This window comes from Cyprinodon variegatus, unplaced genomic scaffold (genome assembly GCF_000732505.1).
Source record: "Cyprinodon variegatus isolate N-32 unplaced genomic scaffold, C_variegatus-1.0 Scaffold69, whole genome shotgun sequence".
In the NCBI taxonomy this organism is placed as follows: Eukaryota; Metazoa; Chordata; class Actinopteri; order Cyprinodontiformes; family Cyprinodontidae; genus Cyprinodon; species Cyprinodon variegatus.
The window spans coordinates 507,844-524,776 of record NW_015150522.1 but is presented as its reverse complement, the minus strand read 5'-3'; the positions used below and the strand labels follow the sequence as shown (position 1 = coordinate 524,776).

General features: G+C 36.8%; 1 protein-coding gene across 4 annotated transcripts in view; it reads left to right on the top strand.

Moving 5' to 3' along the window:
- LOC107083176 (cytohesin-1) overlaps positions 1 to 16,933 on the top strand; it is a 47,441-nt gene that overhangs the window by 14,955 nt on the left and 15,553 nt on the right. The window contains exon 1 of one of the 4 annotated variants that reach the window (XM_015372180.1): positions 2,761 to 2,993. The exons of 2 other annotated variants lie outside the window; for them this stretch is intronic. In XM_015372180.1, the coding sequence (XP_015227666.1) occupies positions 2,966 to 2,993 (28 nt within the window). In that variant the 5' untranslated portion in view covers positions 2,761 to 2,965. Of the gene's footprint in view, positions 1 to 2,760; positions 2,994 to 9,620; positions 9,801 to 16,933 lie in introns of those variants that run through there. One more of the 4 variants, XM_015372183.1, reaches the window with a different exon arrangement.

Genomic DNA, 16,933 nt, shown 5'->3' with positions numbered 1-16,933 from the left:
AGGAAAGGCCTTGGGCCATAACAGTAGGTACTGCATGGGGGTCGTGAAAGTTTTGGTTGCTTAGACTTTTTTTTAATGCATTTTTTTCCACTATTTGAAATGTCTTTAAATGCACATTAACATGAATTCAACAGACTTTAGTAAACAGATAAATGGAGGCAGAAGATGTCTTTAAGTCATCAATGCACACATTAAGCGACACACAGGAGCTCTTTCAAGCTGGGCACTGGGCACCATTTCATTCTCAACACCTGTCCCATCAATGAGGAATCAGAAATACTTTAATAATCCCAGGGCTAATTTAATCTCATTACATTACTCCATATGTAATAGAGTGATTATAGGACCAGTTCGATATAACACAATTTCATAGAATATATATAATTAGGGGGTCCCCGCTCCATCTCTCCATCCGTTTGGGGGTCCTTGGCCTGGAAAACGTTGACCCCTGCTTTACAGAACAGCTGAATTTTAACAAATCACTTTCATTTAACAACTACCCACTATTTTTTGTTAGTCTTTCTAAAAAAATAAAAAATAAACTAAAAAAAATGATATAATCAGTTAGGCTGAAGTGCCTGAGTAAGTCATCTGGTATGGGGAGAATGTTTGTTGTATAATCAATTGTAAAAGCAGGTTTGCAAATGTCCTCAGGAATCACAAAGTCTGAACATTCAACAGGTGTTCCAAAATGGTTTCAGGTTTTTGTTGTCTGGATTAACTTTGTAGCTATTTTCTGACTTTTGCTTCCGAGTTGAAAGTCTGAAGGCACAGCCTTCTGCTCTCTACGGATGTGGCTTTATGGAGAGCTGCCTCTCTGAGTGCGTCACATTCTCTCCCTGCCCCCACTCACTTTTTTCTCCCAACAACAGATCTTGGTAAGTGCACGTGCGCGTGCGTGTCGGTGGCCGCGCGCCCATACGGTAGCAAATCGAGCGCAACTAGTCTGGTGGTTTCTGCCAGAGCCGAGAAACGGGAGTGAAACCGGAAATGACGCAAGGCGAGTCTTCAGATTAAGAGTATGTATTATATAACTCGCATCGGTTTGTAGTTTATAATCAGTTTATGTGCACAGGTGTCAAAAGTACCGACATTATTTACTTCAGTAAGAAATATCACAAAAATAGCTTAATATTTCTCTTTGGTTCACAATTTTCATAGCAAAAACCTAGAAAGGGCTGTCTAGTTTTGCTCTTAGTTGAAATTGTCAGACAATAAAAGAGTTTTAGAGCTCCGGTTTTCACACAATTAAAGTTGCAAGTAGTGTAAAATTGAGCTCTAAACATAATAAACATATAAATCTGAAATCTAATAAATGGGGGAATATCTTGTGTCTCACAATATGAGCCATCAACTGAAATGTTTTTCAGTGGCCTGTCTTCATGTTTTTTTTTATTAGCAAACTATGCTCTAACTGGACAGATTATCTTCCTGATTTGCTGTTTTGTTACAATATTTAGTTATCAATATGTAGAGAAGTAACAAAACAGTTTGGAGAAGGTAAGGAGAAGAAAGTACAGACAACTGTGTTCAAAAGTAGTGAGTACAACTAAAAAGTTGCCAGAAAAAAAAAGCTACTTAAGCTACTTAAACACAGTACTTAAGTATTGCCTGGTTCTGCTGGAGGTTTCTTCCTGTTAAAAGGGAGTTTTTTTCTTTCCACTGTCGCTACAAGCATGCTTATTGTGAGGGATTGCATTCGAATGAATGATTCGATGCAATCAACTGGTTTTCCTTAGATAGAAAACTTTGAATCAATTTGACTGTATGATCTGTTGAACTGTAAAGTGCCTTGAGATGACATGTGTTGTGAATTGGCACTATATAAATAAACTGAATTGAAATTGAAACTATTTGTTGGTATTAAGTATTTAACACCTCTGTGCATGTACTTGACCCCTCACACCCCCTCCATGGACTGTTCTCCCTGCTGCCCTGTGGGAAGAGGCTTCGCAGCATTCGGTGCAGGACCAGCAGATTCTGTAACAGTTTCTTCCCCACCGCCATCCGACTGCTGAACTGTTGAAAACTAAATCATGTCACAGACTCTGCATCACACTGATAACAGCAAACCAAAAATCCTACATATTTTCAGCATATATATTTAATGCTCCGATTTCCCATATCAATGAGTTTTTTTGCACCATTTTTTTCCTCCCACATTGTTTACATTTGATCACTGCTGCACTTTATGGAATGGAAATGTTCATTTACAGTCTGGGAAACTGTTCTAAATAAAATTTGGTTTTATATAAACTGTGTGTATACAAAATGACAATAAAAATTGTCTAAGTCTATGATTGCTGTCTATAATCGATAGTCCTACTTAACATCTTCGCATTGTAAAGAAAAGTTTACAACTCTCATAGATAATCTAATATGTATTTATTGATTATTGAAATAGCATAAATTTCCTGTATAGATTAACATTTGAGGAGTTCAGTGTGAGAATGTATTAGATTAAACTGATTTAAAAAATAAGCATGATATAAACTAATCTGCCTATCTGCTTCTCTGATTTTACAAAATTTAATTCTTAACACAAATAAAATAATTTTTGCCTATACTTTCCATTTTTCTAATCACACAATGTAGTGTGTAGATAGCAATAACGTTTCACAGGAGTAGACCTTCCTATTCAATTCTATATTACTCTGCATATGTTTTTCTTTTATTATGAAAGGCAGAACAGGAAATGGTTTGTTTTGCTTTATTTTGACTTGACAGCTTCCTAAGGCTGGTTCTAGTCCTTCTAGTACCTTGAAACCACTCCCTTTGGGCTGACTTCGGTACCGACATTACTACGAACAGCCGGACATTACGATATATCCCACCTACATTTATTTGTTAAACAAAACTTTAAAGCCAATTGAACCTTTCGGTCGTTTTTAACAGTCAAACTTTTTGCTCTTGGAAATCTCCAGAAACTTTTTTCGTTCTTTTCTGTGCGGACTGACAGAGCAGCATGGTGTTAAAGTCGGAAGAAGGAGTCGGTGAGTAAACAAGTCAAAGAGACATTTTGATCAGAACCATGAGTTGATCTATATAAAGTTCTATATAGATAATTAACCTTGAAGCAGAGGAGAGGAGGCGTCTAGCTATTTTCTTATTTTCCTCACTTCTCAAGTTTACTCATTTTATTCAAATTGTATGGTTATTTTTAATATTTACACTTTTATTCCCCCCATCGCTTATATTTTTATCAAGCAACTAGTTAACAACACATATAAAGCAAAACAGAAACGTATTTCTAGTGAAAATTCTACCTCTTCCTGTTAAAACACACTTTCCTGTCTGTGCTCAGATAGTTCGGACACTTTTAACTAATATTCTCCCTTTATTTATTTTTTCTTTGTTTTTTAAATTTTAAAATTGTATTTTATTAAAAAAAAAATAAATAAATAAATATTCTCCCTTTATTTTTTTCTTTATTTTTTCTTTTTATTTAAAGAACAAGAAAAAGAAATAAATATTCTCCCTTTATTTTTCTTTATTTTTTTATTTTTTATTTTATAAAAAAGGAAAAATAAAATAAAAAAATATAAATAAATATTCTCCCTTGATTTTTGTTGCTTTATTTTTATTTTTGTTATTTTTGTTTATTTATTAAAACTAAAATTAAATGAAAAAAAGTATTCTCCCTTTCTTTTTTGTTCTTTTTTTTTTATTATTTTCTTAATCTAATAATAAATAAATAAATATTCTCCTTTTATTTTTTTTTCTTTATTTTTTCTTTTTATTATTTTTCAAATTATATTTTATTTAGAAAAAGGAAAAATAAAATAAATAAATATGGTCCCTTTATTATTTTTCCATGAATGCATAGCAACAAGTGGGAATGACAGCACCTCATAGATAAAGTCATTGTTTTACATTTGTCTTCATAGTACAGCAATGTTAACAACAGTTGGAATCCCTTTATTCAGCATTGTTTCAGCGTGTTGTGCCCCTGTAATGGGTGAGTGGGGGGGCCCTTTGCTTTCAGACAGAGGGCCTTTGTTGCTGATGCTTTCATCTCCTTGGTTTAGCCTGGCAGTATTATTAATTAGACTTTGCGTCACTGTTAATCATGTTGGATAATAGTAGGAGTCTGACTGATCCGGCTGGAAGCTTCTGTCCTGTTGTTCTGCAGGCTGGCGCACACATACAGCTGTCTTGTTTTTATTTTATTTTTAACTCGCAGTCAGACCAGTGAGATGATCAGTAGATTCCCTTTGAGCACATTTGTCTCTGCCACTTTAAAGTTGGTGGTCCGAGGGGTTAAAGTAGTTTTCTCCAATGGTTTTCTAATGAGCGGAGCTGAGAGCTCTAATGGGCCCTGTGGTACTGTGGGCCTTGGCTGGCACTAATGCCCTGCTAGTTTGATCATCTTCATCATCTCCCTGTAATCACATTTCTTTCGGCATCAGGAGCCGACCTGCTCTGCTCTCAGGTCATCATTCACCGTGCCCATTTCTAGTGGAAAATGGATTAAGAGAATGAAGCGATAAAATGCTGTCAGCTCAGTCCTTACGTTGAAATATAGTGGTATGAAAAATGAACTTGCTCTCAGATGTTGCTGTGATTTACTAGAAAGACATTTGTGTTTGGAAAACACGTAAAAATGTAATGTTTCTGGCAAAGAAATCCTAATTTAAGGGTAAATTATAACAATCTTACTACAGGCATATTTATTACACCTGCATTAATATCTGGAACCATACAACCTATTGGCTATATTTGCATATTTGGCTTGAAGTCATCTTGAGAGCATCTTTCCTGCTCATTTGAATGTGAACGTCACGCACGTCACTATAAAACTAATCAATCTCATTCCCTAGACATCGATTTTGCAAAAATGTAAAGGAATCGATTCAAAATCGATTAAATCCATTTTTTTTTAACCCAGCCAATCCAGTGTCACACCTGGTGAAAATGTAATTAACCTTTTATAACCTGTTTAATTGGAATTTTAACTGTTAGAGACGTCAGCTTTTATTGTGCTTATAATCAAAGTTTTGTTTAAAAGCAAACATTTTATTTGTTCCTATTGTTTTTGTACTTAATGAACCCCTTTTCTTGAATGATTTTGAACTCTACCTTGAAGTAGTATGGCATAAAGGCGATAGTTTTAGTAAAAACTGATTGTTTTTGGGCTGTTTTTTCACACCTGCACTGAATCATGGTGCAGGTGTGACACGTAAACTCCCAAATATCCCAGATGTCACCAGGCCATGTCCTTAGTTTATATACGAATATGTTGGGAGCATTTCTGATGATTCATCCTGTCAGTATTTACGGCTCTAACCATTTCATTTCAAAGCTGAACATGTGTCCCTCCTTTCTTCCTTCTCTCCTCTGTTCCGTCAGGTTTGTCTGCTCCAGGTAGAGACACGCCTTTAGTTTTGACTTTCCTGTAAGGCCTTTCGGTCTTATCAGTCCTGTCGGTAGACGCTAGAGATTTAAAATAGCAGCTGGCAGAACATCATGAAGGAAAGTGTTTAAACATGTTTCCCAATCTGCTCATTAAATAGAGCTTTACTGTTTTAGGGTTTGGCCGAAATGTATTCAACTGAGTCATTTTAGGATGTTAAAGCCATATTTTAACACTTTTTTTTAACATAGAAATGCAAACCTTTTTTTCTGAGGATATATTTTATATTACAAAAATCTTTGGGGGTAAAAGACAGGCTATATTTATTTAAAACACTTATTTGGATAATTTTTTATTGTTGTGTAAGGTTGAACTTTTAGTCCTCTACACAATAAACAGAGCAACGCACAAACAGGAAGCTGGGAGTTTGACGAAACACTCAACCGGAAACAGGTTTCAACACTTTTTGTAGGGGTTTAAAACGTCATTAAAGCAAAAGAAAAAAAGAAAGCAGCAGGCGAAGGGAAAGCCATCTAAAGCGAAGCTGCTTGTTGATTAAAACAAATCTTCCCAACTTTTTCCCACCATGTGTTTCAGGACGGGTATTTTTAACGGGGAGGAGGATGTTGACAATAGGACGTCCACTGATAAGAATCAAGGCTAGTGGCATCAGGGGGACAAAGGCGTGCATTGTGGGAAATAGCAGCTCTTCCGCTTTTGAGGGATAACATAGAGAAGAGCTGCATAGAAAACAGTAGCTGCTAATAAAACAATGGATTGTTCCAGAAGGTGATGCTGCACGGTCCATGTCGATGGATCTGGTGCCTTTGAGTTCCTGCATGCATGAAGTTGTTGCACATTTAGACTTTTTAACCCTGTTTGCTTTAGCCTGAAGCTGCACAGTGCAGAGGCCTCTCTATGCATTCTGCAGCGCTGGTTCCCACCCACTCACATCCTCTGGTCCTGACATTCCTGCACCGCATGTGTCGGGACAAGATATCCAGGCATCGGAAAATATGCCAGAAGAAAATTAAACCCTTGTCAATGCTGTTAAATATATTCTTGTGTATGTTGCAATACTACAACTATAATATTCTGCTTACTGTTACATAATCAGTTGAAGTAATAATCCAAATTCTTTCACTGTAAGAAGATAAAAAAAACATAAATAACAAAATAACAATACCTATGTCCTCTAGTCATTCGATGATTGGCCACAACTTGACATTTTACTTTGAAGGGATTAGAAGCGAAAAGAGCTTTGGAGATCATGCTGTGTGCTAAAGAAATTCATTATGTACGTATTTCTTTTAGTTTTCATTAAATTTTACAGTTTTCTCTGTTGTTTCTTATTAAAAAGTATAATAAAAATAGACTCTAATCTCATTGGTTAGAGATTTTATTTTGAAATTCTCCTCCATCAGGACTGATTGGTGACCAGCAGGTCAGATATGCATTTTTTCCCCCATACAGTACATTATAAACTCAGAAATGTATTTTGCACAAGTTTTATGCACGTTAACAAAATTGTCAAAACTATAACTTTAATGAAAGAAAAAACAACAATAAAAAACATCTGGAAATGGTTATGTTTGGGATACACAAATCAGACCTGTAAAAACTGTCTGAATCGGTCAAAAAAAGCATAATTAAGCTTAATACAACAGATCTGAGATCAAATATGCTTGAGGGTAAGGATACAACAGATTTATTTAGCTATATTTTTATTTCAATATATTTCTATAGTGGTTTGTGTGAGAAAAAGGTTTTTCAGCAATAGTATCAATCTTGTTTTTCTTATTGAGTTTTTATTTTTATTTTCTATTAGGTGTTATTTCCCCCCAAAATGCCCATAGTATTTTTTTTTTCTGGGAAATAACAGCACTTTCAGCCTGAGCTGAAACTAAATTTTTGCATTACTCAGGAGGTTTCGTCGCTGCGAGGCGACCGAGTTCAGGCTGCACAGCTATGAGCTTCAGTTTGACTCATCCGTCTCCAAGCAGACATGAGGCAAGCCTGTCTGCTCTGTGCTACAGGAACACCCTGGGCGGGTGGATCACTCATGCTGTAGAAATTTAGTCTGTAACAAATAATCCTGGGAAAATTGCTCAATTTCTTAGGACACATTCCCATTAGATCCTGTTTTACATCCAGCTGGTGTCGAGCAGATTTAACTCAATCTTGTAGGCAAAAGTCATTATGACCGGCCTGGAAATTAAATGTCTTAAATTAAATACTAACTGGGTCTTTACTAATAGTCTTAAGATTGAAAGTTTTATTTATCAGTCAGAGAAAAACGTTCATGATGTTTATTTTAACTTCATTTTAGACATTAGTCTTTGCTCAGCCTTTAACATTATGCAGATTCTGGTATATTTGCTGCTTAAGATCTCTTTTAAACATTAAATGATTTAACCTTTTAAAAATGCACTAAAAGATGCAGTCATTTATGGAAAAATAATGAATCAGTTTCTGGGAAACATCAACGTTTTCTTTTCCATAAAGTCAAACAGGGCTTTTGAGCTAAATATAAAATCTTATTTTTAGTGTGACATTAATTCAAGCAATTCAGCTCAGTTCTGTTTCATTAGTCATAAATAGGATCTCATCCTTTTTTCTTGTCATGCGAGGCTATAAAACAGGAAAGAACAGAGAATGCTTGGTTTTAAGGAAAAGCAGAAATGGTTTAAAAAAACAAAACAAAATTCATTCAGCTAAAAATTTCCCAAAAGTTTCGAGTCAGAGCCAAATGCACACAGGGGCATCTACATATTTAGATGCCAAACAGCTGCTTTTAAAGAAAATCCAGCTGAAAACCTTTTTTTCCCACCATCACAAACATAAAGCACCCTGCTTACTGGACTTATACTGTAGCTGTGTTTTTCCCCAAGGAAAACCCTATTGGCATAAACACTACAACTCTTTGAAATATATTTTAAACAACTAATGATTATTTTGCTCATCGATTAATCTTTTAATTATTATTTCAATTCATTGATCAATAATGTGAAAGTCAAACGTTCCTTAAATAAGACTTTTTACAGAATTAAACCTGGTGAAACCAAAATGTTTCCACTTCAGAAGTTCTGGATAGAGCATATTAACAGAAGAAAAAGATTTTTCTTTTATCTTAAATTCAAAAATGTTTTTTTTTTTTTTACACTTTTAGTATAATTACTGTTCTTAGTGGGTTGCTCTTTTTTTTAGAGTCTCTATGCTCCAGTTAACTATTAATCAATCGCTAAATTAGTTGATGATTAATTCAATTATCAATTAATCACAAATAATTGTTTCCCCGCCTTAAAATATGAATATATTTTCCTCTCAGAATAACTGCCCAAAATTATGGAGAACCAACTGTGCCATATTTGAAATATATACATAAATAAATACATAAATAAATGAATACTCAATAAATAAATAGGCATACAATTAATTGCCCAAAAAATACAATAAACAAATAAATGTAGGTAGAAATTAAATTATACGGTGAGACATAAATGCATATAACTCTTTTAATTAGCTTCTTTAATTATTCGCCTTTGTAATGATTACCTTAATTTTTTATCGTCCGTTATAATCTTCAACTTTATTTATTTATTAGTTATTTTTTTAAGTATTTATTTATGTGCATGATATAATATTTTTGTCTGTTTTATTCTTCCTTTGTATTTTTTTACCCTTTATTTCTTTAGCGTTATTTATTTCTTCCTGTCGTATTTACATTTCTGTATGCATTTCTGCCTCATTATGTAAACGAGGAAGGGGTGTGTCTTAGAGTGTCAAGATTATAACGGACAATAAATAAATAAGATAATTATTACAAAGGCGAATAAATAAACAAGCTAATTAAAAGAGATATATACGTTTGTCTCACTGTATAATTGAATTTTTACCTACATTTATTTGTTTATTGTATTCTTATTTATTTATTTATTTATTGAGCATTTACTTATTTCTGTATTTATTTTTAAATATGGCAGAGTTGGTCCTCCGTACCAAATAATAAATGATAGAGAAACTTTTTCAGACTTTTTCAGCAAAGATTTATGTCCCCACTTAAAAATAAATGAGCTTAAAGGGCTTCTAGTGCTAGTATTCCCATGCTGTTTAGCTTTATTTTACTGTAAGAGGGGAGGCAGCAAGCAAAGCAACCACTGGGTGGAGCCTTCATGTTAGTAGTAGGGACAGAGAGGCATGAGCAGAGGGATGTGAGGGATCCTCCTTCCCAAACAGACTGTGTCAGTGTCAGCGTGCAGCGAGCGCACTGTGAGAGCTGATAGCAGGGCTGAAAAGATCCAACTGTATCTCTGGCCCTGCCTTGAGGAGCAGACTCCTTCCATTTGCCACTTGATGAGGATGTCTGAGCAGTAGGATCTGATTCCTTTATCAGCCGGAGTAGAAAGAAGAGCCAAGAAGAAGGAAAACTGGGGAATATCTCACTCAGGTTGGCGCTGAAACATCATTCTGTTTATTTCTCAGCTTGTGTCACTCTCTACTAACCCGTCTGTTTTGTTTGTCTGTGGGGACTTTGCTCGGATTTCTCTGCTGTAACTCTGAGACTTTGGTAAATCAATAAAGCCGTAGAAGGGACAGAAACCTTGTCAACCACTTGTGGTTTGACTCCTCTCTGTGAATGTCCTGTCATTCTCCATTCTAGCTTGTTGTGGATATCAGAAATCCTGTTGTTGGTTCTTGTGCTGGGATGATTGAAAGGTGGGTCAATAACTGGACAGCGGGTTGCTGTCAGTGAGGATGTCAGTTCTCTCAGAAGTTGAGGGGGATGGTGCTTAATGATTGACTCCTCAGAAGTGTAAGGGAGAAGGGTTTATAATCCGACACAGTGTTCCAGTCCTCCATTTATTAGATTACATTTAAAGTAATTGAAATGCTAATGTTGAAGTATGAAAACTCAGACCCTGTGTTTGAGCTTTGCAGAGGAATGTAACTGTTTCCAGACACAAAGAAGGAGTTGTGATCATCCCACCAGTCTTCCCTCTGACTGCCACTGTATGACCCACGCCTCCTTGGATTAACAACAGGGCTCCTTCTCCTGTAGTCCCTCTGTCACTTTAGGTCCACCTACCCACGGACCGGGGAAAGTTGGATTCTTATCGCCATCTTTGACCCACAGCACTGTTTAGATGTGTTGTTCATTTATTGGGGTCTTTGGATCTGGAGGGCATAGTTGACCAAGTTTCTTTGGTTTAATCACATAAAAGGCATTAATTCCTCCTTTGTTACATGTTGGTTTTAGAAGATAATTTTTGCCTTTGGAATCAGTTTTAATACTTAGATCTAGTCTCACGTGAGAGATTGCATTTGCTTTTGTTTGCTTAAACAACTTAAAGCTGCAAAGAGCAGAAAATCCACCAGTGTTTATCTCCTGGACCTCTGTGTGCTTATGGTCGTGCCTTGGCCGGCAAGAACTATTGATTCTTTGCATGTGTTTTAAGCTGGTTCATCAAAATTTATCATGAACTATCCTGGTTTTTGCACAATTTGGACTCTCATCCAGTGGAATATTTAGCGGAGCTTGGTGCCTTTTAAACTTTCAAAGTTGTTTCACAAATCATTTTAGAGATGCACAATTCCTTCCTCAAATATTTCAGTACATGCATACGTAATGTTTTTCTTCTTCCATCATTCATATGGCATATTTGGACCAGAGCTGATGTCATTCGGTTCGTAAGGACGCATTTGTTATGGAATATTCCTTTGCTAATTTATTTCCCCTATTTAATTAAAAAGACGGTCTGATGTTTACTGGATAAGGTCATTGAAGTGGCTCTGGGTTGGATCTTAGGTCATAAATATGAAAATTGGACTCTTTGCAACCTTTTTATCTTCTTTTATCAGTAACAGCATCCACACTGAAGAGTGTTTACATCACTACGATCTGCTAGCGCTGATATATGGCTCATTGATTATTAGCAAACGTGGCCTTTTTAGATTAGCTCAGATATCGGCCTATAAACATTTCAAAAATAAAATCTTTGAGACACTGGAGGAGGAGACGACAATAGACACTGATGTTGTTGGTTGTATTTTATTAATGAGGAAACTAGAGGAGAAGATTTGAAGCGATAAGATGGAGCAGGTAGAGAGGAGTTGTAATGAGGTCTAATGGAAAGGGTGTAGTGGCTGTTAGAGGTATTATTAATCCCCACATAGGTGAAGAAAAAGCTTTTCTGCACTGAGCACTTGATGTAAGGAGACAGGTTGTTGAGCAGCATCATACACCGTGTGCACAAATGTAATCAGAGCGAAAGCAAACAACACATGGTTGCAGAAACTGCTCCATGTTTGCATAATTTCTCTGTCAGCAGATGCAGTTAGTTTGTTATAAATCTTTGAACTTATGGGTGTTGGATTAGTTCATTGCACTCTTCAGCCTTTTATTTAAAAGTGCACTTATGGTAGCTGCATAGATAAGAGGTTATTCAGTGATTGCATGATTTTTTTATGTTTTTTTTTTCTGCAGCAAGTTTGTACCTCCAGTGATGAGCAAAGCCTCTTAATTTGGGTCACATGTGAAGTGGTGGGTCGGTGGATTTTGGGGGGGGTCCTTTCTGCACTCAGATTTCTAATTTCCTTATTTTCCGAGGAGAATTCTTCAGTGATCTGGGTGGAAATGAGGCGTCTGCCTTCCTCCGCAAGGATGGCAATCAGAATGGGTATTAGTGGCTTTCTCCCGCTGAGGGAGACGGAGCTATATTTGATACCTCCCTTGATGTAACCCACCACAGTCCTCTCTGCTGACCCAGCCCTCACTAAAAATGGATCTGCTTCAAAATGCTCAAAGATGACAAAATTTAAGGGCACGCTTATGGTCACAGAGAAAATGTGAATTATGTCTTTTCATTAGAAAATGTGATTCAGTATATGTAGAGGGCAGTTTGCAGCAACGTGGTGCTGCAGCGTTGAATAAGGCAACCTGATTAGTTTAAGGGAAACAGTATTGACTTTTTCCAAGTCATAAATTGGATCGAAAGGCACTCTAAAATAATGAAAGCTGGGACAAAACATTTGATTTTACTACAAAAATGTGTCTTTAAACACTTGATAGAGTGCACTTGGCATTTATTTTTTTATTTTTAAGGACTTGTTTTGTTTTTCTAAAAACACAGTGGCTTAATGCTTAGTTTCCTGATTGAAACCAACTGACTTCAGTGTAAGTGTTTTATTTACATATTGCAGATTCTCTCTTAAAATCAGGGTTGACTCACTTCCAGCGAGCGGAAATGAACAATTATGTTTCCATGCACTGGTGAAGCATATCTGAAGCATTCTTTTAAGAAAAAGTCAAAAACAGCCAATTAAGTAGTTGGCCAACAACCTCCTGAAGACAATTACGGGTCAACTTTAATTTGGAGACACGATTATCATAACTATAGAAATGTTTTGGCAAAGAAATAAAAACAAACATAGCAGATTTATTTATACCCACCCGAGTAGGAAGGGAATTCTTCTCTCTAGGAATTTCATCTTTCTCTTTGGATTTATAGGATCTTATGTCATGTCTTGGAAGACTTTGTCCAACCACGTGAGCCTACTATCACAGTTGCTTCAAGTGTCATACAACATGGGTGAAGAAAAACAGAGCACAAATATTTTCTAGTGACCCTTTGTTGAGCTGGTATAAACCAGATTAATACATGTAGTTCAATCTGAATTCTACAAGGTATTAATCTGGAGAGCCTCCTGTAGAAAGTGTTTGCAAAAGGGAGGGACTTTCAGTACAATTCTTTGAGCTGATTGGACCAACTGGAACCTGCCTCCTTTGTCAACCTTTTATCCAATCAGAGCAGAAGCTGTGATGTATTAGTTTCTTGGTTTGTTTCAGAACCAGAAGAGTAAACTGATCAATCAATCTGGTTGTGAGGAACAAACATGTCAACCCATCCACAAAGGCCCAAATCACCCAAACAGACAATCTTCTGGTACATCCAGTAGCACAGCCATGTTTGTCTAGCTTCAGCCTGGTGCTTCTTGTTGACGTCGTACATGTCACTACATTTCAGTGGTTCGAAACATTTCTGTATTCAAGGCTTATGCATCTATTGGCTTCTGGCAAGGTCTATTTTCGGGAGTTTGTGAATTCACACATTTTACGACGATTCATCTTTTATCAATTCCTCAAATTTTAGGTCCACCCGAAAATTAAGAAGTGACTCATGTTAGTCTGATTTCTGAAACATGCACAACTAAAATGGTTAAGGCTTAAATGCTTAACTGCTTGATGCCTTTACATGCTTAAAACAGTAGGAGTTTGTAGATTTAAGAGATTATGGAATTGGGATAAAAACTGGATTTTTTCAGCTCTTTACCACCAATCAGGAATGAAAAGCTTAACCTCAACTGGTCAACTAATTTGACAAGTAAAAGTTTTATGGATTTTTGTTGTTTGACCATATGTTTTTTTATTTAATTTGTATTTTTGTAACATTGGGTTATGGCGAGAAGTTGCACTTTCCTGACCCAGTGCCAACAGTAGGGAGAAGCACAGAATGGGTGTGCATATGCAGAGTCATGTTAGTTTCCTGCTCTTTGTGCCTCACTTCAACTTTTGTATGCACAGTTTCACACGCGCATAGAAAACAATGTTGCCCTGAATGACCTGTTTTCCAGCTTCTCCGTAGAGTTTTCTGCATCTGAAGCATCCAAAAGGCTCAACGCTCTAAATGTGGGCAGAAAGGATGAGAACACTCGCTTTTTTTATTTCCACTGGACAGAGAATGCTTATTTGCCTTGTCAGTGCAGAAGATTGCAGACTAAGAGTTGACTGTTGCTCTCAGCATTTACCTAATTGGCTGCCTGTTATTTGCAGAGTTGTGGGAAATTGCCCCCAGTCTGAGCATCTGTGGCACAAGCACTTAAAAAACAACATCTTTCTTCTCCTGCAATGCTGATTAATTAGAATTGGGATTGATTTTAAACACAGTCTTAAAAACTGTGTCTCAAGTCCTTCGATTCATTCCGTGTTTTTCCTTTTCTGGCTTGAGTGATACAAGATAACCGATTTCTTGCTCAAATTATCTCTTTTCTCAATTGTTTGCTATTTTTCTCGGAGCCAAATTATAGTGTTCTCTGCTGATCATCTCCTGTCCGTCTTACCAAGTTTTGGAATGTTCTGGTTGCCTGAGTCGTGCTGCACAACCCCACAATCATGTTTCCAGAAAGAGAAATTGACCAACTGCTATGCAATTATTGTCCAGAAGCATCGTTGTCACTTCTGATTATAAAGTCCAAGTACAGTTGTACATTGTGGTTTCCTTCGATAATGAGAGAAGTTTATGGGATGACGTCGCAGTAGGTCGTAAGGTATGAAGTGTGAAGGGTGAGTGTCAAACTGCCTCAGGAAGAAAACAGGGTTTTGTTTTGGTCGTCCTTAACAGGCGGGTGAAAGGCACCAGTTCTGTCCTGGTTTCTATTGTCCATTATTCTTTAGTCAGACATTCCAGTAGATGTCACGGGAATTAGCCTCTGGGAGTTCAGGCTTACATGCCCCATGTTATTAAAAATAAGTAACCTCTTTTACACGAATTGTTCTCAAGGTGAAAAGTTCATTCACCGATTTAGGGGAAATGGAATCAACGGCTGTATTTTTTAATAGAAAGCTGGGAACTTAAAAATCAAAGACCTCGTATATTGAACATTTCTTCCTTCCTACATTCAATCACTATGTAACACTTATTTTGTTAAATGTTTCTAGAGTTACACAGGGTCAAGATTTCTCTTTGGACCTCCAACCTTTGAACTCTGCCGCTGCGTTAATAAAGAGCTGAGGTCAGAGAGCGGGGCTTAGGCTCGGCCACAGGAGGAATCATAGAAAGAGGCCTGCGTTATTAAAATTCAGAAACACAATTTAAACCGCTTAACATATTTACTTGCAGTCATCATCAGTGTTTGCAATATTACCTTCTCAAAGTATTACAATGGGTACTAAATTACAAGTGTTGGGTTATTGCTCTTATTTTGACCAGTTGGTTGAACTCTAACTGACCTTTTGGCCAAAATTTGATGGACATGTTTTTTGGCCATGATGCTTTAACTCGCCAAGAGTAGTGAGGCCCTGTTCACAGTTTTTCTGGCCAACACTGAAAACACTTTAGGACGCATTTTATTGAGTAGCTCAAGTTTTGACTGCTCCAAATCTCCTTAAAGCCAAAACTAAATTTTATTTATTTTTTTTATTCAGCAGTGGTCTTGTAAAATTACTAAAATCCTAGAAGTCAAATACTCTAGTTAATACTTCTTGGTAATATGCACCATAATCCATGGACACCATGCTATTTTGTTTAGTAAGGGCATTGTTAGCAAGACTTGATGAAACTTTAAGTGTCGGCCTATGAAGTACTTCTTGTCTTACTTCTTAATAAAACTTCTTATTCACTAAAGTTAGCAGGTTAGTATGTTTTTTTACACACAAGTGGACCTGCTAACAATCTGCATTTGGCTACCTTCCCATTACCAAGAAAGCTGGGTCTAACCCTAGCTGGAAAACTGCAGGGCCTCTGTCCCCCCACCGCTGTGTGTCTGGTGACGCCATCATGACTAAAAGTTGATAATGTCACCAGTGTGGCAGCAATCAGGATAGTAAACAATGGAGAGCATGGAAGGGAGCCATGGCCTAGTCCATGGTCTTTATTGCTCGGCTCTTTTGTTCGTCCAGTCCATTGTACCAGTGCTGCGCCATTTTTAACGAATGGAAGCAGAGTTGTTTTGGCTTGTTAGATCAGACATGACTGGCGCAATATGCTGAAGTCCTTACCTTAATGGTTTTAACGTAAATTAGTGCGTCGACCTGGGTCAGATTTACTCACTGTATGCCAATCGGAGCTGAGCTCTAAACCAAGACGCTTGCTGAGTCGTTTGACCTAGGTCGACGCGGGACAGTGAGCTGTTCCCACTCAAACTAAACGTTTTTTTGGCACCAACAGCAACCGGAATGGACAGATTTGAGTTTAATGTGAAATGTTACTAAGTTAGAATAATTTCCCACTAAATTCATCAAATGTAATCTGACATTCGTACACTAATATTTGTTTCTTCATTCTATTAAATCGGCTATCAAAAGCATCCATTTGCGGCTGCAAATTGAAGTGTTGTAAGGTTACGCTTTCTTGATATACGAGTGTTGATGAAAAAAACTGAGGCTCCATCTCATATCCCTCAGCATAAAAGTAAAAGAAAGCAGTAAAGGGACTGAGAGTTAGCTTTATCTCAGGGTGATGTTACATTCAGGTTGCTGATTTTGTTCTCTGTGCAGGTAGTGCCCACGTACAGCTGGTTTTAACTAGGACACGCTGCTCGGCCCCCAGCTGATGGCACAGGCCAAGCTAATTATAGGCTCATATTGTGAGAGAGATACTTAGAGCACTTTGAAACCCATCACGTTTGTTCTCCCCTGAGTTTTTATATTGTCAACAAGAGGTTTTCTGCTCTTCAGGGGGAACCTTACTGCTGCAGAAATGAGTCCCAAACAGGGCACAATACTTTCATTTTAAAATAATGAAGATTATAACAATTCTCAATAAATAAAATAATCTGCTGTTTTTATTTTAATTTTGATATTTA